This window comes from Phoca vitulina, unplaced genomic scaffold, assembly GCF_004348235.1.
Source record: "Phoca vitulina isolate PV1807 unplaced genomic scaffold, GSC_HSeal_1.0 scaffold8, whole genome shotgun sequence".
Classification (NCBI taxonomy): domain Eukaryota; kingdom Metazoa; phylum Chordata; class Mammalia; order Carnivora; family Phocidae; genus Phoca; species Phoca vitulina.
Genome location: NW_022589711.1, coordinates 70,061,187 through 70,084,871, shown reverse-complemented (window position 1 = coordinate 70,084,871; position 23,685 = coordinate 70,061,187). Strand labels below are relative to the sequence as shown.

Genomic DNA, 23,685 nt, shown 5'->3' with positions numbered 1-23,685 from the left:
ACTTAAAAATCACATCAGAGCGCTTTCCATTAGAGGAGCAATGTCGAGATTCTAGCTCAGGAAAACCACAAGCCTTGCCCATTGTTCAGACTCCTTCCCCCTACCCCCCCCACCCCACCCCCTCCTGGGCTTTGCCACTTTCCTCTACCCTGTAGTCTGGGCCATCCATCCACCTGATTAACCCACTGGCAGCAACTCCCAGCGCAGAAAGTAGGGCAAATGAACACACACAGTCTGTAAAGCAGGAAACCACAGACTTAGCCAAAGCACCCACCCTGTTACCAACCCCCACCCCCAGCTGCCCAGGGGGCAGCGGGTTCTGAATATGGCATTTCTGCATCAGGGAAATAGACAGCTTACTGTAATATCACATGAATGGGCTTTTGCTGCCCAACTATCAAAAAAGCCATTTCAAATGGCATCTATGTTCCTTCTCCATCCCTAGGCTGCCTTGCAGAAACCTCACCTCTTGGAAGGACTAACGAGAAGAGGAGGGGAAGTTAAAAAGAGGAGGCTATGTAGGGAGAGACGATTAATGAGACTAAAGAAAAAGTACCACTTTGACGGTAAAGGTAGCTCTTTAAAATAGCCGTGGAGAATGAGGCAGTGTCAGGAGAAGTAATGAAGATTCAGGTCTATAATCCCAAGATTTAGCATCGGTCTAACAATGTATGCCTCAGGAGGGCGTGTGAACTTCCAAGCTTCACCCATCCTGCGTGTCTGTGTTGAGAGCCATCATCAATTCGGTCTCACCAACCCTCCAGGCTTCAAGTATATATGTGGTTGCTTTTTTTTTTTTTTTTTTAATTTTATTCTTGGTTCAGGAGAGGAAGAAGCCATCCTTAAATTGGTATCCAATCCTTCTCAGACCCCCGCTGCTGCCGCCACCCCCACCCCTCACCCCCTTTTCGCCAGGCAGCATCTAATTAAAATGGTTAGAAAGCTCTGCCCCCTTCCCCGAAAGAGTGTGTTGGGAGTCGGGGGTGGGGGTGGGGAGTCGTCGAGGCTACACTGGGATTCCTGGTATTCTGATCTCAAAACAACAGCAAAATGGATTCTATAGCAGTGATGTCTTAGTCAATACAATGAAAAGGCGTGTGAGGCAATTCACGTGAAGGTAAACGCAAACCAGTGGGGCTGGAGGGAAGTAGATGCTCTCTACAAAGGACTGGCCACAGACACAGGGCGAACACGAACACACACACGCGCGCGCGCACGCGCGCGCACACACACACACACACACACACACACTCAACGGGAGTTCCGGTCTGCCTGGGGAAAAGCAGAGAACACATCCTTTCACCTGCTTAAGTTCAGCCATAAAACTGAAATGTCAGAGGCACCAAGTCAGAAAGCACAGGCAGGGCTAAGTTAAACCATAAATAAAAGTGAGCGGCAGACTGGCATAGAAGAGAGCGCTGAGAGGGAGTCCGGGCGCGGAAGGCGGAGAGGGGGCAGAGGAGGCAGTTGCCATCTACAAGACCAGCATTGCAATAGCCGCCCCCTTGGAGCGGCAGGTTCGGCTTCGTGGGGACAGTCAGGCTCACAATGTCATCTTGCAGGTAGCTGGAAAAAGTGAGTGGCCAGTGCCTTAATTCACGCTGCTGTTATCCTTTTTTGCAAAAGGGGACGGTGGGGTCTGCGCCTTGGCACGAGATGACCGTCCGGGGCGTGTGTGCACACGCCACACACACACACACACACACACACCAGGAACATTTCATTTTAATGCTCTTACACTGGTGTAAGATGAAACTGGCATAAGCTCCACTGGTTCTCGGGGGAGCCTTGGCCACAACCGAAGGAGGACACGTACCGCACAGCCCTTGCGTGGAGGCTTAGCCAAGAGCACCTCAGCAGACCCCGAATCAAAACGAGAAGCCAGGTTCGTTCCGCGTCGCATTCGCCTCTGCCCACCAGTCCCGGCCCCAGTTCACGCACCGAGCCCATTCACCCCGACCCAAGCCACTGGAAAGAAATCAGAAAACATGTTCTGCTCACCCTCAGAGCCGAGAGATCGATTTCATCCAGGCTGCGAGCCGGGGAGTCGCTCGCCATGTCTACTTCTTCGCGGGAGAAATGGTCCAAAACCACCCTGAAGCTTCTCCCTTGGAAATTCCACCTTGGTCTATTTCACTCGCGTCCTCATGCGGGTGTCGCGCCAGAGGCCCCGGGCCCAGCCTCCCCCGCCCACTCCGGCCCCACAACACCCGATCCCGATCCTCCGCTCTTCGGTCCGCCGGGTCCGGGAGCCCAACCTGCGCGGATCTCCAAGCCCGGAGCCGCGGTGCGTGTGGGCTGCGCGCCCTGCTCAGCTAAGGGCGCTGGGGCTGCGTGGGTGTATTTAAATGGGACATGCTTCTTTGCTTGTGCGTGGATGGCGGCTGCATTGGCTGTTATAATGAGACACATCAACTCCTCCACTCTGCCGGGGGGGGGGGGGGGGGGGGGTGGAGAACCACACAGAACTGTCTATCACCGCTTCCTGGGAGGAGTAAAGAAGGGGGGGGTGAAGGCGGAGGAGGCGTGGTCTCCGACTGGGGAGAGGCCGCGCTTCCTGACCCGGTCCTTCTGCACCAGCCTGGATGGGGGAGGGGCGCGCACCCTTTCCGCCCAGGCTTTTGCAGGCTAATCTGGCTGGATGTGAAAAGCTGTTCCTGAACCCTGCCGCGCTTATCGTAGGGGCAAAGGGGCTTTATTTTTGTGTGTCCAGTTTGTGCACCGCAACACAATGGCTCTCAATCGCATCAGGGGGGTTTCGGCAGGGTTCACTGCTCTAGCGCTGACAAATCCAGAGGGGGAAAAAAAAGAGCGGGCCTCCCTCCCCCATTAATTATTTGTGGGGCTGGAGTAACACGGGCTGGTGCAACCGGTGCATATAAGGACTTGTGTGCAGGGAAGGGGATCCGCCTCCAGGCGCGGAACGAATGGGGGAGAAGCGCACTCGCACCCTGCGCTCCAGCGGTTTGCTTCGGCGGCGGGGTCTGTCAGCCAGCGACCCCGGGATCCCGGAAGGCGGGTCTCGAGGGCCGGTCACTCGCCCGTCAGGGGCTGGGAAGGTTTGCCAGAAGGGGGAAGACGGAGATCTGAGTTCCCTGTTGGCACCGCCACACCCAGGACCTGCCCGTACCGCAATTCCCCCACGGAAACGACCGAAGTGAAACGAGAAGCTTTTTCTCTGGGTGCAAGAGCTTGAATGCTTCAGGTAACTCCAAAGGCAACACCGGGTAAGGAGCACACGCCGCCTCCCGACCCTGCGTTTCCCTTTCAGGCAGCATTTCCGCCGCTGACCTACTCAGACTGATGGAGAAAGTTTGGCTGGTGGGTAAGATGTAACATACAAAATGCACGGCGTGAGAGCGATCTCACTCCACCCGCTTTCTCATTTAAAGGCTGAACGTTTACAGTGGTAAACATGACATTCCGTAATCAAAAGTATGAAGTCACTTCCCCCAGCCCCCCGTACAGCCCTTCCCCTCTGGCTTTGGCCACGCGAAATACATAGGAAGAAACGCTGAAATTGAGCTTTTCCCCAAATATAGCAGTAGTTTTGAAAGCATTATCTGCACCTCTGTTAATATGAGAATTTACATCTGGCCAAGTGCAGTGGGGGCTTTTGAATCCTGTGGTGTGAATGTCAGTTTCAAAATAAGACTTTTGAATGAATGAACGGAAGTCAATGCAGTTAGTTCATCATGACTGCAGACACTGGAAGACTTTTTAAACAGCATTCGCTATGCGCTGTGTTTTTGTTGTTGCTGTTAATATTATTGTACTTATTTATATGCACTGGGGAACATGAAACTGGAAAGTTGTTCCAACATCTCAATGGCCACACAGTTGTTTAGGAGCTTTTGCCCTTAAAACGTCAAACGTTTAAATGTGTTATATTCAGAACGCTCGATTTGATCTCTCATTTTCTAATGAAGTCATCCAGCTTAAGATAAGTAAGGTGCAGTAAACCACCAAGTAATGTAGAAATAACATTAAAAAAAAAAAAAAAACTATCATTTCCCATCATAGTACTTCCCATCATGGTCCTTATTTTTTCCTTCTCTGTCCCTTTTTTACCCTTAATCTAGATGACCAAGTAATGTATTGTCTCAGCATTGAAAGAAATCATTAAGATCAGGTATTTAGATCTACGAACGTAACTATTTTTAAAACTCCAAACATGAAAAATGAGATTAACATTTTTTCATGGACAATCTTCGTTTTATACCCCAGATTTTATCTGAAACATCCTTTCTTCCCACCTTAATAAGCTGTTCAGGCCATGATGATGCTGTGATACTGGCACTAAATTCTACCCTTGGATTTAGAATTTGAAGACTATATGTTCAATACAATGATGGGTACTAAGTGGGGGAGGGCTTCGTAGAGGCTGACTGGATGAGCAGAGTCAAGCGGAGGCAGGGGTGGGGGGGCAGTGATGGTTGCAGGAAATACCATATAAGGAGAGATTACAATAACCGAGGCACCTTCAGCTAGGAACGGAAGGAGCAAACTCCAAGCTGTTTGTGCCCTAGGTGAGCTAATAGTGGTGACTGGGCTAAGAGAAGTAAAGGTCAGCTTCTCATGTCTCATTAAGGAACTTGAACATTATCCTTGAGGTCAAGTGTGTATCAAATTTCAGCCATTTCAATACAAGCTCCTCTCATTTTTTGTTATGTCTGTGTACCCCCCATCCTATTATCTACTTAATATTTTTCTTTAAATCAACACTTTTCTTTTTTTCTTATTTAATTTAAAAGGAAACAAGGGTGCCTGGGCATCTCAGTCGGTTGGGTATCTGACTCTTGATTTTGGCTCCGGTCATGATCTCAGAGTAATGAGATGAGCCCCACATAGGGCTCAGCGCTGGGTGTGGAGCCTGCTTACAATTCTCTCTCCCAGTCTCTCCCTCTCCCTCTGCCCCTTCACCCCCTCCCCACCCACTGGCACGGATGTGCCCCCTCTCTCAAATCAATAAATCAATAAATCACTACTATAAAGGGAAAGGTAACAACACTTGCTAAAAAATAGAAGGAAACCATCAAAATAAATATACTGGGAACTAAAGCAATATTATTTAATTTTAGCTACGGCTGCCTGCTCCAGGCTTCTAGCCTGAGGCCTGCTATTCCTTTGTTAAAAGAGAAATTAGCATGCCAGAAAAGGCATTCAAAATTTGACCAAAGTGAGATTTTTCTCTTGGTGTCATCTGAAGGATTCAAAGAATTTATATCATTTATGTACAATTTGAAATCCTGTAAAACAGTACAATGTGCTGTTTATGTCTATAAACATATCTGTGTTTCTGAAACATAGATATGTTTATAAAACATGTATAAAAAGCATGGACACAGGCAGGAAGGACACAGATCAGCTTCAGGATAGTGAGAAGGGTGGACGAGGAATCTGATGAGAAGGTACAAAGGAGGCTCCAACAATGGTATCTAATTTAAAAAAAAAAAAAGATCTTGAGCAAATATTGCTAAATGTTTGGAATTCTGAAATCTGGATGGATGGTTCTTAATTAGTATTTATTGTATTGTTCTCTGTATCTTTCTGTATATTTGAAATATTTTTCTATTTTAAAAATATTTATAAAAAGGAGAGAATCCCAAAGGGGGTTCAGTTCCCTCTATTAGAGTCAATGTTATTTCATGTCACATCCATGCTCCAACTAAAATAAACACTGTGGAAATCAGTAACACAGCTTGTAGAGCTTCTAAAAGCACGCTCTGTACACCTTCTAGCCCCACAAATCCCTAGATATAACAGGAAATGTATTTTAAAACATTCATTAGTGTTCTGGAAGACAAAAAAGGGAGCATCAGTGGTCCAGCAATTCAGAGGACTTCCTGGATTAGATAAAGCAGGTAGGATTTGATTGCCAGTAGATCTGTAAACCAAAACTGTACAGGGTAGGACCAGGGTGAGAGCTGGGGAGGCTTCCAGCTCAGAGGTAACGGCTACAAGGACCAGACACTTCCATCACGGTAAGAAACTAAAGAATGGCATTAATCCATTCATTCCATAAATACATAAATCATTTACTCTGTGCGAGGCACAATAGTAGGTCCTGGAGATTTGCTTTCACAGAGGGAAATAATCAAATTGTAAATAAATGATCCATAACTAAGATTATGTTAGATGGTGACAAATGATGGGACCAAAATCAAGCAGGATAATGAGAATCAGTGGGTGGACATGTCCACCCCCAACCCTGACAGATGCTCTCTCTGTAAGTATGGGTGCTTGGGTGAAGGAGAGAGGGTATCATCCCAAGGGCTGCTGACCAGTTGCCAGGAGAAAGGAGACCACATACACATGCACACACACGTGCACAGACACACACAGAAGGTAAACTACCTGTATCCCCTGCCATGCAGGACGTTCTGTGCTGCCCCCCTTCACACCACAGTCAGCAAAGCAAGCACTCAGAATTAGAATTGGCACCACAAGGGTTCCTGGGTGGCTCAGGCGGTTAAGCATCCACTCTTGATTTTCACTCGGGTCATGATCTCAGGGTCATGGGATCCAGCCTTGAGTCGTGCTCCCCACTGAGTGGGGAGTCTGCTTGGGGATTCTCTCTCCCTCTCCTTCTGCCCCTCCCCCTGCTCATGCTCTCTCTCTCTCTCTCTCCAATAAATAAATAAATAAAATCTTTTAGAGTCGACACCACAGATAGGCAAATGAGATTTTCAAACAATCCACCGATTGTTCCTAAAAAGCTATTACTATGAAAGAAAGGAACCAACTGCAATCAACAAACAGACTGAATACCCAAAGTTATTGTTCATAGAGCAAAAAGAAATTTTATAACATATATACATATATATTACCCTCAAAAAAATAATACAGGATCTTACATTCATAAAATAACCAAGTTATTATGAAAACAAACCAGTTAGATGAATAGTTAATATATTTATTGAAATTTTTTAAGTGAATGTATAGGGGCGCCTGGGTGGCTCAGTCGGTTGAGCATCTGCCTTCGGTTCAGGTCATAATCCCAGGGTCCTGGGATTGAGTCCCATGATGGGCTCCCTGCTCAGCGGGGAAACCTGCTTCTCCCTCTCCCTCCGCCCCTCCCCCCATTCGTGCTCTCTCTCTCTCTCTCTCTCTCTCAAATAAATAAATAATCTATAAATAAAATAAATTTATAGATTGAACAATAATAAGTAATACTATGCCGCAGATACTCCTCTAAGCAGTCATGCATTAACATATTTAATCTTTATAATCTTCTGAAGTAGGCAATAATATTAGCATACTCATTTTACATATGAGTAAACTGAAGACTTGAAAGTTTAATTAACTTACTCAAGGCAACACAGTAATAAATGACTGAACCAGGATTTGAACTCAGGCTTTTAATCACCATGCTATACTGACTCAAGCTGAACTGAAAGGTGAATTAGTAAGCTAGAAGATTGGGCCCAGTTTTATCCCAAATTGCAGAAGAAAGGATAGATAAAGCAATGAGCAAAAATTTAAGTAATATGGAGAATAAATCAAAGTTCCAACATTCATCTGATACCCATCTAGAGAATGAATAGAAAGGAATACTCAAAGAAATAATAGAAAAATGTATCTTCAGGGCGTCTAGGTGGCTCAGATGGTTAAGCATCTGCCTTCGGCTCAGGTCATGATCTCAGGGTCCTGGGATTGAGTCCCACATCAGGCTCCCTGCTCAGTGGGGAGTCTGCTTCTCCCTCTCATTCTCCCTTTGTGTTCTCCCTCTCTCTCTCTCTCAAATAAATAAAATCTTTTAAAAAAGGGAAAAAGAAAAGAAAATTTATCTTCAGGCTAAAAGCTCCCATTTAGTGCATAAGTAAAAAATACCACACTTGAACACATCATGATGGAATTTCAGAGCATCAAGGATAAGGAAATTCTAACCAGTTCACCTATTTTTCATCAGCAACAATGGATGCTGGGACAAATCAATCTAACATATGGGATAATGGGACAAAGTATTCTAATGTAGAATTCTCTACCCAACTAAATTAGCATTTAAGAAAGTACAAAATAATCACATATTTTCAGAGACCTAGGGATTCAAATGGTTGGTTATTTCTTAAATTATTATTGGAAAATGTATTCTGCCAAAGAGAAAAGTGAATCCAAGAAGAAAATGTGTGATATAAAAGACAATGGGAAGCAAAGATAGCGAACCCTGTGTATGACTCATACAAAGTCATTCTCTTTCTTCCTTACTAGCAAAACTCTGATTCTGAGAATGTATCCTCCATGTATTTAAAGAATATGAGCTCTTCCTAGTACCAGAGGGAGACAACATTAACTGGTCTAAAATCATCATATAATTTTCTATTCTTTGTCCTAATAATTGCTTTAGGCACAGACATATCTTACAACACTGACTTAAGGGAAGTGAAGAGAAGTCTGGTGGGGGGTTATAAAAATGGTTTTCCTCTTTGAAAACTGAAAAAAGAAAAGGGACCAAAGAGAAGAGAAGAGTGCCAGGAACAGCTTTCTGCTTGTGGTAATCATTCTCCAAGATGGCTTCCAACAAGCCTCACCTCCTGGTATTTACACCCTTGTGTAGGGCCCACTAACATAGAATAGAGGACTGCCAAACCTGAGTAATAAGAGGCATTTCAGCTTTTACCTTGTTCTCTTGGTTCCCAGCTCGAATGCCAGGGTTCTCAACCTCACCATTATTGACACTTTGGGTCTGATAACTCTTGCTGTAGGGGGCTACCTTGTACAGCGTAGGATGTTTAACAGCACTCCTGGTCTCTACGCACTCGCTGCCAATAACACCTTCCCAGTTATGACAACCCCAAATATCTCCAGACATTGCTAGATGTCCCCTGGCAGGCAAGATCATTCCCAGTTGAAAACCACTGCTGTCAGGGGAGCCAATCATCACATCCTGTGGACGTTTCATGCAGCTTGCCAGCCTTGTGAGTGAGCTGCCTTGAGATGGATGTTCCAGCCCAGTCGAACCTTCAGATGACTGTGATTCCAGGTGGCTCTGAATGCAATTTCGTGAGAGACCCTGAGCTACGACAGTTCAGTCAAGCTGCTGCCAAATCCCTGACCCACAGAAACCGTGAGAGATCATATATTTTACTGTTCTTTTAAGCCACTTGATTTGTTACACAGTAATAGGTAACAAATACATTGTCTCAGATATGGGCGTGTGCGGAAATAATTGCTAGAGCTATAGCAGCCATCTTCCTGCCAGGTCAGGATGAGCTTGGGAATGAAAGCAAAAGATGAAAGGTATTAGATCCTTCATGGCATCATTAAAGTAGTCACTAAGTTAACTAATCCAGGAACAAGATGACTGACCTTCTTCTTATGGGACATAATAAGTCTTTCTCAATTTGTTTAAGCCACCTTTAGTTGGGTATTCTGTTATTTGTAACCAAACACTTCTTGTTACAGAAAATAAAAATTAAAACTTTTCATTGTCTTTATCATTGCTGATTCATAAAGTAAAAATGAAATAATGATAACCTATAACTAAAATCATCTTATCATGAGGGTAAAAGGAAGGGAGAGAGAGAAAAGCATGAGAAGATTTTTATCTTATTTGGAGATGTATTTACATACAATCTCTAAACATACACAGAAAAATGTAAGTCAATTTTGCATGATTGATATAAGGGTCACCACACAGGCAAATATAAACTGGATGTTTAAGAGGCACCTGGGTGGCTCAGTTGGTTAAGCGACTGCCTTCTGCTCAGGTCATGATCCTGGAGTCCCGGGATCGAGTCCCGCATGGGGCTCCCTGCTCAGCAGGGAGTCTGCTTCTCCCTCTGACCCTCCTCCCTCTCATGCTCTCTGTCTCTCATTCTCTCTCTCTCAAATAAATAAACAAAATCTTAAAAAAAAAAAAAAGAAGAATGAAAATGGTTAGTGGTCATTCATTCCATTTGTGGTACCCTACCCATAGGTATTTACCAGAGTCCATTTCTCCTTTCTATTTCTCAGAAGTTGCCTTGCTTCCTGCCCATTTTTAAGCTTGATTCTCTGTGCTAGTTATCTATTGCTGTGCAACAAACCACCTCAAAACTTAATGAATAAAACAACAATTAATCTCTTCAGCTCACAAATCTGTAATCTGGCCAGAGTTTGGTAGGGAAGGCTCATGTGCTTCACAGACCATCAGCTAGGGCTGGAGGACCCACTTCCAAAACGACTCACTCAGTGACCTAGTAAATTTGGTGCTGGCTACCTTGCTGAGTGTTCAGCCAAAGCTGATGGCTGGAAACTTTGGTTCCTCTCCAGGTCAGTCCCTCTGTGGGGTGTTGGGTCTTCTTGACATGGTGGCTGAATTTCAAGAACAAGCATTTCATGAAAACCAGATAAAAGTTGTATCACCTTTTATGACCTAGCCTCAAAGGTCATGTGACTTTAATTCTGCCATTGTCACAAAGCTACCTAGTTCAAGAGGAAGACATATTTCCCATCTTTTGATGTGAGGAGTGTCCAAGTCACATTAAAGAAGAACATGTGGGATGGAAGTTGTTGCAGTATTTTTGGAAACTAAGACCTACTGCTTGCTTCCAGCCTTACTATTAGTTTTCCGTAATCAATATTTTTGCCTTTTGTTCATGTTAACCAGAGTTGGTTTCTGTTGTTGCTTGTAACCAAAGAGTGATGTAGCAGGCATAAGGACAAACATATCAGACTAAGTATAAATATTTAAGTTTCCTTATTAAAAGACAGAAGCTCTTAGAGTAGGTGAAAGCAAAGCAAAACAAGCACACTAAGAATACACATGCTTTCCAAATCTGCCATAGGAAATTAACAAAATTTGACAAGGCCACAAGGTAAAGTTTGATACTTTCCAAAAGGCAGCAATCATAGATATCACATTCTCAGACCACATCACTAGGAGGTTTCAGTATTCATGCCACAGATTTATCTAAATAAGTGATTCACAATTCTTGGAGTTTCTTCAAGAAAACTTGTCTCTCATAACACAACACTTACTTCCAGGGACCCAACCAGAAATTTATCATCATCCTAAACAGCTCTGCCTTAGAAAATAAAATTCCAATTTCCCATTGTCCAATTACAAACCCAATCCTTCTAGCTTTCTCTTAGCCTTCACTTACATTACCACTGGTTTCAGCCACACAGACTCCATTTCTGTCCATTGATAGCATTTGTCATTCTTTTGCAATTGGTTTTCCTCTTACTGTTTCTTCCTTCCCTTTCCAAGCGGGACCTCAAAGTATTTAGGAGCCTGGAATTTAATTTACTGCATTCTGTACAGTATGATCTAAGGTAAAGACTATGGTCCCTGGAGTTGATCAGCCTGAGATCAAATCCCAAAATAGAAAAAGAAAAATAATACAGTTGTTTTATAGTTCTCATTTTTTGTTTCAGATAAAGAGATAGATAGATTTTTTTTTAACCTTAGTTACCCTTGAAATAATAAGGCCAAGTGACTACATCTCTTTTGTATTAAATGGGTACAGAACAATTTTCATAATTATCTAGCACCATTTAAGTCCAAAGACAAACACAATACTTTATCTAAAATACCATTATTACACTTTCCCCAAATACAGAAAACTATTTTTACTAAAAATTTGGCAAGCCCTTTCAAAACAGTATTTTCTGTTTTCATTCTTTGGGAAATTCCTAATGGCAAAGATGTATAGAAATTTTAATATGCAGCTATAGTCCTTCAATATTTATTATAAAAGTTTGTTATTACACTGTATGTTCACTAACTGGAATTTAACAAAAACTGGGAAAAGAAAAAAAATAAAAGTTTGTTTATCATTTTTTTTAAGAAATTTCTTGATCTTTTTAAATCCTGAAGCAGTTTTAATTTTAACTATATTCTAGCCAAATAATGGAATTTTCAGCTTACTTTTTCCCTCAGTATTTTTAGGACCTAACCTAGTGTCTTGCAACAGTGAGCATTCCTTACATTTCTGGTCAATGACCAAACATACTATAATAGAAACGATGAAAGGATGTCTATTCTGACCACCAGGCCTATCCAGACCATGTCAAAAGTCTGTGCTGCTTTGCTCCCTGCTAGCTGTCTCAATTAATTTCCACTTTTTCTTTTCCTTTTGTTTAATTTTATTTATTTTTTTTTAAGCAATCTCTATACCCAACATGGGGCTCGAACTTACAACCCCAAGATCAAGAGTTGCATATTCCCCCAAGTAAGCCAGCTAGGCACCCCTCAAATAGTTTCCACTTTTTCTATATAACTTTTCTACAGGACTGTATCTTTTTAAGTCTTAGATTCTAAGTTCCTCGTACCCCAACATACATAAAATACTTTTCAGTTTTTCATTTCATGTCCATATATTTGAATGGCATGACCCCATAGGTTAGCCCAGAGCTGGCGGAGGGGAGGAGTAGCCCAGCTGGATCTTTACATGAAGTCATAGCATAGATAAAGCTCTTATCAGACCTTTCAAGCTGCAAGGAACATTAGAGATAACCCGGGTCCAACCCTCTCATTTTACAGATAAGGAAACCAAGGTCCAGAGACTCTATGACTTGCTCAATGTCACAGAGTTCACACAGGAAAGGGCTCCGGGGACTGAAGGCTTTGTGCAAAAAAGAAAAAAAAAAAAAGGAGGAAAAAGAAAAAGAAAAAAAAGCAAGTCTGTGCTTTTATTGTTACGGTTTCCCCTCAGATTCCTGATTCTCGGTTTCTTCTACTATACCATATTGCTCCCCAGACATTTAAAGTACTATCCACTTGTGTTGTGCTTTTTATCTTAAGGAAACTGTAAAGTATGTAACTGATCGTATTCCCCTTAAAGTGTGGGTTGCCGGAGAGCTTCAAGCTAAATGAGTAGGTTTGCCATGCCTGGTACTGGCTCCGCGTGGGAGGAAGAGCCACAAATGGAGCCAAGAAACTTGTCTGAGTGGAATCTTTAAGCCACAGAACCCAGGCAACAGAATGAGGAATGGATAGTTGTTTTGATCACCTGACCACAAAAGATAGAAGCCGAACGTTTCTAGAGATTTAACACCCTCCGTTCATGCAATTACATGGATGATTTGTAAAGTCTACACTGGAAAATGGGTTCTCTCTCTTAGAACATTTAAAACACTATGGTGCAGTCACTGGTTTTCTTTTCTACCATGGAGCTATTGAGCACCAGGAATTTTCTTATCCAGCTCTATTTCTCCAGTGCCTCACAGAATGCCTGCGATAAAGTGGTGGTTATAAAATTAATCAATAAATCAGTGTAGTGAAAAAGCTGATAAAGGTGGACAGAACTAGCCACATTGAAGCCAGAAAACTTGAGGCAAGTCTTTTACGCCCTGTGTCATCATTTTTGTACTTGTTATGATTTTGCCTGACTAGTTGATTTTGAGAATAAAGCAAGCGACCTATGGCCACGACTGTGTCAAAGCTGATAATAACAGTTAGTTGTGGATCCACTTTTCTCATCCATCCACAGGGAGCATAAATTCTTTCACTCATTAGTGTGTCCATTCATCAGAAACATGTATGAAATACAGGGATCATCAAGATGGTCTTTGCCTTTATAATTTAGGTAGTGTTTCCAAAAGCATGGTCCATGAAGCGCTTATATCAAACAGGGAGACAGAGCTTAATTAACATGTGGATTCCCAGAATCATGGGGGAGCAGGGTTCAGGAATTTTCACCTTGAAACAAATACCTTCCCAGGTGATTTTTTTTTTTTCCCCATTCCCAAATATTTATTGAGCATCTTTGATGGGCAAGGACCTTACTTGGTTAAACCAAAGGAATAATGGGAGTAAATTATGCTCTGCAAGTATCTTGGTCTGTTTGGGCTGCTATAACAAATTATCATACACTGGGTGGCTTAGGAATAACAGAAATGTATTTCTCACAGTCTTAGAGGCTGGGAAGTCCAAGATCAAGGTATTGGCTGATTCAGCATCTGGTGAGAGCCTGCTTCCTCATAGACAGCTATCTTTTTACTGTGTCCTCAAAAGGCAGAAGGGGCAAACTACCTCTCTGGGGTCTCTTACGAGGGCACAGATCTTAATCATGAGAGTCCCACCTTCATGAACTAATCACCTTCCAAAAGACCCGACCTCCAAATACCATCACCTTGGGGGGTTAGGATTTTAACATATGATTTGGAGTTGGGGGGATAACATAAATATTTAGTCATACTAACAAGAGACAAAATCCAATTTAATAAATATAATGAAATTTATTAAGTTAAATGCACAGGGGTCCGAAGAGCTGAAAGGGGTGAGAGGAATTCAGGGACAGAGTTCAGTTTATGAAGAAAAAAATAGGATCCTAAAGCTGGTTAGATAGATATTCTAGAAATTATACATGTTGTAGCTGATCTCTCAGTGAAGGAGACACCAAAAATTTGCTTAAAATTCTTTGTCTTCTAGTATACACATTGCCTGCTTCTCTAGTCATATGCATATCACTATAGTTAATTTTATCTATCTCCCCTCTCTATGGTTTTTTTTCTTTGCTAAAATTTTTTTTTATTTTTTAAAAAGATTTTATTTATTTGAGAGAGTGAGCAAGAGAAAGTACAAGTGGGGGGAGGGGCAGAGGGAGAGGAAGAAACAGACTCCCCACTGAGCAGGGAGCCCAATGTGGGGCTTGATCCCAGGACACTGAGATCATGACCTGACCCGAAATCAAGAGTCGGATGCTTAACCAACTGAGCCACCCAGGCACCCCTGCTAAAATATTTTAAAACAAATATTTAATATCATGTTATTTCATCTCTAAATGTTTCAGTATGTAGCTAAAAACCCTTTTAGGGAAGATGAGTGTGAACTGTGCTTATTGACTGTTTCCAAAGAACAGGGGTGAAAGAGGGGTGAAAGTAACTCTACAGTGGAAAAGTCTAGCAAACTGCAAACGCTACCTTGGCCAAGTAATCAAAGTCAACATCATCAGTGATGTCATGTTGATAGAATGCACCTAATATAATATGAGAAAGGCACTAGTAAAATTCAAATAAAGCATATAGTTTAGTTAATAGTAATGTGCCAATATTGGTTCCTTAGTTGCAACAAATGTATCAGAGTAATGTAAGATGTCACAATAGGGAAAACTGGGTCTGGGATATATAGGAATTTTGTACTGGCTTTGCAATATTTTGGTAAACCTAAAACTATTCTAAAAATTTTGTAAGTTTATTATTTAAAAAGAGGGGAGTATAACAAATTGGATAGCCTGGAAGAAGTAGATAAATTCCTAGAAACGTACCAAGACTGAATCATGAAGAAATAGAAAATTTGAACAGATTAAAAATGAGTAAGGGGATTGAGTCATAATACAAAACATCCCAATGAAGAAAAGCCCAGGACCAGATGGTTTTACTGGTGAATTCTATCAAATATTTTAAAAGAATTGGGGCACCTGGGTGGCTCAGTCATTAAGCATCTACCTTTGGCTCAGGTCATGATCCCAGGGTCCTGGGATTGAGCCCCACATCAGGCTCCCTGTTATGCAGGAAGCCTGCTTCTCCCTCTCCTACTCCACCTGCTTGTGTTCCCTCCCTTGCTGTGTGTCTCTCTGTCAAATAAATAAATAAAATCTTTAAAAAAAATTTTTTTTAAAGAATTAATGCCAATCCCTCTCAAATTCTTTCAAAAAGTTAAATAGGAGTGAACATTCCCAAACTCATTTTTATGAAACCAGCCACATAAGGACTCTACAAAAAAAACCCCAAAAAACAAAACAAAAACAAAAACAAAAACAAGCAAACAAAACTCAAAAACAATAGGCCAACATCCCTCATAAATACAGATGCAAAAATTCTCAACAAAATACTAGCAAAACAAATTCAACAGTCCATTAAAAGTATCATACACCATGATTAAGTGGGATTTATCCCTGGGATGCAAGGATGGTTCAACATACCCAGATCAATAAATGTGATATATTGCATTTAAAAAATGCATGATAAAAATCATATGATCATCTCAATAGATACAGAAAAAGCATTTGACAAAATACAACATCCTTTCATGATAAAAACTCTCAACAAATTGGGTATAGAAAGAATATACTTCAACATAATGAAAACCATATATGACAAGCCCACAGCCCACATCATACTCAGTGATGGAAAGTTGAAAGCTTTTCCTCTAAGATCAGGAACAAGACAAGAGTGCACATTTTCATCACTCCCATTCAACATGGTACAGAGCAATTCTGCAAGAAAAAAGTAAGAAAAAACATCCAAATTGGATTGGAAGAAGTAAAATGATCTCTGTTTGCAGATGATATGACCTAATATATTAAAAAAATCCTAAAGGCTCCACCAAAAAACTGTTAGAACTAATCAACAAATTCAGTAAATTTGCTAGGATACAAAATCAACATCAGAAATCAATTGTATTTCTATACACTATCAACAAAATACCTGAAAAGAGAATAATCCCATTTACAATAGCATCAGAAACAATAAAAATCCTAAGGAATAAATTTAACCAAGGAGATGAAAGATCTGTACCCTGAAAACTTTAAGATTTTGATGAAAGAAACTGAGGAAGACACAAGTAAATCCCATATTCATGGGTCAGAAGAATTAATATTGTTAAAATGTCCATACTACCCAAAGCCATCTATAGATATAATGCAATTCCTATCAAAATTCCAGTGGCATTTTTCACAGAAATTTAAAAAAAAATCTAAAATTCGTGTGAAATTACAAAAAAAAACATGAATAGCCAAAGCAATCCTGACAAAGAAGAATAAAGCTGGAGGCATTATATTTCCTGATTTCAAACCATATCACAAAGCCAGTTACCAAAACAGTACGGCACTGGCATAAAAACAGACACATATACCAACAGAACAGAGCTGAGAGCCCAGAAATAAACCGTTGCATAAACGGTCAACTAACATTTGACAAGAGAGCCAAGAATACTCAAAAAAAGAAAGGATGATCTCTTCAATAAATGGTGTTGAGTAAGCTGGATAATCACATGCAAAAGAATGAATTCAAACCCCTATCTTGTACCATTCATAAAAATTAACTTGAAATGGATTAAAGACTTAAAGATTAGACTCGAGACCATAAAACTCCTAGAAAAAAAAAATAAGGAAAAAGCTCCTTGACATTGGTCTTGGCAATGATTTTTTGGATATGACACCAAAAACCCAAGCAACAAGAACAAAAATCAACAAATGGGACTACATCAAACCCCCAAATTTTCTGTACAGCAAAAGAAACAACAAAATGAAAAGGCAACCTATGGAATGGGAGAAAATATTTGCAAGCTATCTATCTGGTAAGGGGTCACTATCCAAAATACTTAAGGAACACATACAACTCAATAGCAAGAAAACCAAACAATTCAATTAAAAAATGAGAAGAGGAACATAACAGACATTTTCCTAAAGAAGACATACAAATGGCCAACAGATATGTGACAACATGGATTTAAGTGAAGTAAATTCGACAGAGAAGGACAAACATTGTATATTCTCACTTCTCTGTGCAATTTAACACAGCTGAACTCAGAGAAGCAGAGAGTAGAATGGTGGTTGCCAGGGGCTGGAATGGTGAGGGGCCAGGGAATAAGGAAATGTTGGTCAAAAAGTACAAACTTCCAGTTATAAGATGAATAAGTTTTAGGGATCTAATGTACAACATGGTGACTATAGTTAACAGTATGTATTATATACTTGAAAGTTGCTAAGAGAGTGGATCTTTTTTTTTAAGACTTATTTATTTATTTGAGAGAGAGAGAGAGAGTGTAAGCACGTGGGGGAAGGGCAGAGGAAGAGGGAGAGAGAGAATCTCCAGCAGACTCCCTGCTGAGCACAGAGCCCAATGCGGGGCTCGATCTCATGACTCTGAGATCAGGACCTGAAACCAAGAGTCAGATACCTAACCAACTGAGCCACCCAGGTGGCCTGAGAGTCAATCTTAAATATTATCATCACACAGGCAAAAAAATTGTAATTATGTGAAGTGACAGAGGTTTTAACTAACTCTATTATGGTAATCATGTCACAGTATGTATGTATGTGAAATCATCATGTTGTTCACTTTAAACTTACACAATGTTAAATATCAATTTTATCTCAATAAAACTGCAAAAAAATAAAACAAATTAATAATATAAATAAATAAAATATGTAATTCCAGCCTCATGATTTTCTCATTTTGTCCTAAATGAAGAGTAAACTTTTGGGGGAAAAATCTGTTGTTTTCAATAGATCATTACCAAAATCTTAGTAAAAAAAAAAAAAAAAAAAAAGAGGGGAGAGGGCAGGATGACAATGCCACTCTCACACTTAAAAAGAAAACTTGTGGGACACCTGGCTGGCTGAGTCCATAGAGCATGCAACTTTTAATCTAAGGATCATGAGTTCGAGCCCCACGTTGGGTGTGGAGATTACTTAAAAACAAAAACAAAAACAAAACCAACTTGTCCCAAACCAGGTCAGAGACAGAACATTTTTGCATAATGTAATTCATAACCACCTTCTGCAAATATATTTACACTCATGATAAAATTCTTAAGCACTTTTCTGATGAAACTAATGAGACTAAAGCTAGTCTGAAAACCAGTTATTTATCCACCCAAATGGCTGCCAGTCAAGGATCCAGTGAACTTTAGTTTTGGTTTATTTTTTTGTTTTGTTTTGTTTTGTTTTGTTTTGTTTTGTTTGTTTTTTGCTTTTTTAGTCTGTTCTATGTTGAATATCTTACTGGTCTCTTTTTCCATAAAATAAGAGTGAATCTTTGAATGGGCCCGATAAGACTTTCCTCCTTGAATGGTAGCAATGTCTTATGGTGAAAAATCTTCACATACGTTCATAACTAAATTATCTGAAAAGTTTTCTTTAATAGTACCTAAAAATACATCATTCCTTAACATCATCTAATACCCAGTCATATTTGTATTTGGCTATTATATGCATATGGTTCTTAAACCCGCTAAGTTTGGGAATCACAGGCCTCTGTTGGACGGATTGGAAGAGCTGATAACAGTCTCTGGCTTTGTAAAAGGAACATCAAAGTTCATGATCAAGACTCCTTGGTCTACGAGTCCCAAACTTCTCTTATTTTATGGACACTTTTGATAATTTTGAAGCTACACACCATCTCCCCAGAAATATGCACATCTGCACACATCTGACATTTTTTTTAAGTAGGCTCTATGCCCAACGTGGGGCTTGAACTCATGACCCTGAGATCAGGAGGCACATGCTCTACTAATTCAGCCAGCCAGGCACCCCAGCACACATCTGAAATTTTTGCCCATAATTTCAGGGGAGACCATAGAGCTCTTGAAATTCATCCAAAGGGTCTCAGATCTGGGTAAAGAACACACACTTTAAACATTCCTTCCCAATTGCCACCCAGCTTCTCTCACAAGGAGGCCCTATATACAAGATATGCATTGCTTTGTTTCTTGAGGAGAGGACATTGTGCCATTATCATGGCCTCCACACTCTGTAGTCACATGATAGAGTACAAAAAGCCCTAAGTTTGGTGGCAGAAGACTTAGATTTTCCAAGATAGTTTTTCAGTACTGTGAGCAAGTCACTTAAGGGGACAAAGACACAGTATAGGTTAGAAACTTACAGGGCAAGGAACTCTACAATATTATCATTTCCATTTTACAAATTGGGAACTGAGAATTGGAGAGGTTCAATAATGCATCCAAAGTAGTCTGCAGCTTATATATAGATGTTAAGTCAGGTTTCATCAACACCGGGCTTGTCTGAATTCAAAACTTACTTTTTTTTTTTTTTTTCAAATTATACTGGTGGTCTTCGAACTGTGCTTAAGAGAACCTTCTGGAAGAGGTTGGCCCCAGCAAGGTGGGGGTAAAGGGTACCTTTGGCCCACTGATTTTATATATATGACTTTTTAATTAGAATTTTCTAGGCTGCAGAAATGTTTGGAAACCACTGCCTTTCACTCTGCTGTTCAGTCTCCAGAGGTATACGGCTAATATCCACTTTATTGTGAGGGGTAAGCAAGAAGTGCACGTGCAACAGCTGTGTAAACTTTGAGGCATTATTCAGATGGGAAATATTAGTGTAATTGCTCTATTGTGGCGCAATGGAGAGTTTTCCGCCTTAAAAATCTTTACTACAATCAACCCACAAACTTGGTGTCATGTTTCATGCACGTGAGAAAGCATGTTGGCTTGCAAATGGTTTGGGAGCGCTAGTTTAGATCTGAAAGCTCTAGGTAAAGGGTGGTGTCTCTCTATATTTTGAAAAGTTTAATTATTCATACACTATTAAATGCATAATTGGATTATAAGCAACCATGGATACCTCTTCTCAGATGGATTTGAATTGATCCACCTTTCATTTAAAATCCACAAGCCTAACTTAGAATTCCTGAGAAATTTCAGGTATGATTTGGGGTTTATCATCATTTAAAAATATTATTATAACTTAAGTTGGGGACTAAAGGTCAATTCTAGGATTTGGAGCCTAGCCTTGTCTACCAGTCTTTCACTTGGTGACTTGGTGAAACCATGTCAGGCTGCTAACCTATTTTCTAAAGTGGCAGTACCATTTTGTATTCCCACCAGTAATGTATGTAATGAGTATAACAGGAAAATGGCCTCCAAAAGTCTGCTGAAGCTCTCAGAGACCAGGCATCCAAAATCAAAGGAGAAATCTAGAGCGTTATTGTTGAGCTGACTTGTGGGTAGAAATAACATCTTCCAGAACTGAGACCTCTCAGAGGTGGAAAAATGTTTCCATTTCCAAAAAAAAATTTTTTTGAAAAATCAAACTGAAAAAAAATACACCTACAAAAAAATTCCCCTTGTATGCTTCATACTTCAAAACAATATCACTTTCATTACTGAGTCATCAAAACTTCCTGAGTATTTCTTTTTTAAGTGAAAAGACCAATCATTAGCCCATTTTGTTTTCCACCCCAGCATCTACAGCAAAAACAACTCAGAAACAGTCTTTGGTAGAACTGCCAAGTAGGCAAGGTTTTTCTCTGGTTTCTTCCACCTCCTCTCTTTTAACCCCCCACCTCACTGATGGCCCAGCCCCCTCCCTGCTCCTCTGAGCCCCAGCTGTCTTAGAGGATACAATGGGGATAAAATGACTGTGACTGTGACCGTGTCTGAAACTTTCCAGGACCAACAAACCCAACCGCCATCTTTCCCTGCTGCAGTTTGACCTTTCTACATCTCCAGGTCATGCCTATCACATCCCAGCATCCTTTCCCAGCCTTTTCCCACTGCCAGGCCCCACCACACACACTCACCTTGTGATCTTTGTGTAAGCTGCCATCTGCTGACAAGGGCAGCTGGTTGCCACCACTGGCTGTGGATTCCTGTAAATGGGGTCCCCTGGAGTTGTGCATGTGAACCCAATGTGAATGAGGCCCAGAGGTAGGCAAATTCACTGTCCTGGATGAGGCTATCTAAAGGGAAAGTGCAGGGCTTAGCAGCCAGTCCTCCTCAGGATTCATCTTCATCTTCCTTTCTTCCCCCTCCTTGGACCCCTTCTTTCCTCGTAAAGCACACGCTTTGAATTTAGACAGACTGGTTTGAAGGGTGACACTACCACTTCCTAACTCTGTGACCTGGGGAAAGTCACTTAAGTCGTCCAGAAAAGCAGGATAATAATGACACTTACGTCCAGTGTGATCAGGTGGACTAAAACGAGGAAATGTTCGTCAGCTGGCCCAGGGGCAAGCTCAACAGTAACCTGGCGAGGGGTACCTGGCTGGCTCAACCCGACTCTTATCTTGGGGTTGTGAGTTCGAGCCCCACGTTGGGTGTAAAGATTACTTAAATAAGTAAGTAAATAAACTTAAAAAAAAGTTACCTGGAGAAGTAATTCTTAATTATAAGGCTGAGTTCCCACCCATGAAGTCCACAAAGCCCCTCTTCGAACTGTGTGGAAATTATCTTTATGCTCCCCTCAGTTCTCCATACTAATTATAATCTTTCTTCATAGTTTTTGAACATATTTTATCAGATTGATAGTTAATTCAATTAAATCAGTCCTTACGTTCTATCATGATCAAATTATTAACACAGTCTCTGCTCCGAAGTTCTGTGCCCACTCTCTAATGTATTTTAGCCTTGTATCTCTTATCCTGTGCACTTCGTCATCCTGTGTTCTTTATCAATAACAACAACAAGAACAATAATAGTGGTAGTAGTAATAATAGTTACCATTCACTAAATGTGTTTTGTGTCAGACACCCTATTACGTTGCTCGATTTAATCTCCACAGCGGGTTGGCATTTTTTTTTAAAGATTTTATTTATTTGTTTGACAGAGAGAGACACAGCGAGAGAGGGAACACAAGCAGGGGGAGTGGGAGAGGGAGAAGCAGGCTCCCCGCTGAGCAGAGAACCCTATGCGGGACTCGATCCCAGAACCCTGGGATCATGACCTGAGCCGAAGGCAGATGCCCAACGACTAAGCCACCCAGGCGCCCCGGGGGTTGGCATTCTTATTTCCATTGTAGAGTCAAGGACACTGAAGGCAGGAGTTTTTAAACACATTGTCCAAGATTTCAAGACTTGTACTGTTGAATCCAGGGATGGCTTATTCTAAAACCCATCTCTACTCTTTGCCCCAGGCAACCACTACCCAGCCTTCTGTCTCTAGACACAGGGTCTTTGTGCCTGAGAGACTGGGTTTGCCTCTTCTGGACATTCCATATAAATGGAATCCTATGATATGTGATCTTTTGTGACTGGCCTCTCTCACTTAGCATATTTTCAAGGTCCATCCATGTTATTCATGTATCAGTAATTCATTCCTTTTACGGCTGAATAATATCCCGTGGGATGAATATAGCACATTTTGTTTATCCACTCATCAGGTGATGGACATTTGAGTCATTTCCATTTTGCCTATTACGAATAATGCTGCTGTGAACATGTGTGTAGAAAGTTTTTGTGTGAAGAGATGTTTTCAAATCTCTTACTAAGAGTGGAATTGCTAGGCAGTCATATGGGAAATACAAGTTTAAGAAACTGCTAACCTATTTTCTAAAGTGGCAGTACCATTTTGTACTCCCACCAGTAATGTGTGAGAGTTCCAGTCTCCTCGTATTCTTGCCAACACTTGTTACGGTCCATCTTTTTTATTATAGCCATCCCGTGGGTATGAAGTGGTATCACACCATGGTTTTGATTTGCATTTCCCTAATAACTAATGATGTTGAGAGCACTATCTAATTTTACATTAGTGTTCTTTGGGTGAAAACACAATGTCAAGGTTTAGCGGATGCTGAGTGAAGAATGATCCAGATGGGGCACCTGGCTGGCTCAGTCTGTACAGCACGTGACTCCTGATCTGAGGGTTGTGAATTCGAGCCCCATGTTGGATGTAGAGATGACTTTAAAAAAATAAAATCTTTTAAAAAAGATCTCGATAAATGTTTCTCTTGTCTTTAATTCCCATACTAAACTTAATATAGCATTTAAAAAATTAATCTGTGGGGGTGGCTGGGTGGCTCAATCAGTTGAGCGTCCAACTCTTGATTTTGGCTCAGGTCATGAGCTCAGGGTCCTGGGATCGAGCCTCACATTGGGTTCTGTGCTTAGTGGGGGGTCTGCCTGGGGATTTCTCTCTCTCTCCCTTTGCCCCTCCCTCTGCTTGTGTGCACACACACACTCTCTCTCTCTCTCTCAAAAAGAATAAATAAATCTTAAAAAAAATTAATTTGCTTTTTTGTACTAGTCAAAAAAAAAAGCTTTGTCCCTGTTGCAGGGGTATGTGTGTATGTA

General features: G+C 41.1%; 1 protein-coding gene across 6 annotated transcripts in view; it reads right to left on the bottom strand.

Moving 5' to 3' along the window:
* Positions 1-2,507, bottom strand: part of TNIK (TRAF2 and NCK interacting kinase) — a 383,893-nt gene extending 381,386 nt beyond the window's left edge. For all 6 annotated transcript variants that reach the window (XM_032407214.1, XM_032407215.1, XM_032407217.1 and 3 more), the window contains exon 1: positions 2,002-2,507. In XM_032407214.1, coding sequence (XP_032263105.1) covers positions 2,002-2,058 — 57 coding nt within the window. In that variant the 5' untranslated portion in view covers positions 2,059-2,507. The remainder of the gene's footprint in view (positions 1-2,001) is intronic.
* Between the last annotated feature and the right edge of the window lie 21,178 nt (positions 2,508-23,685).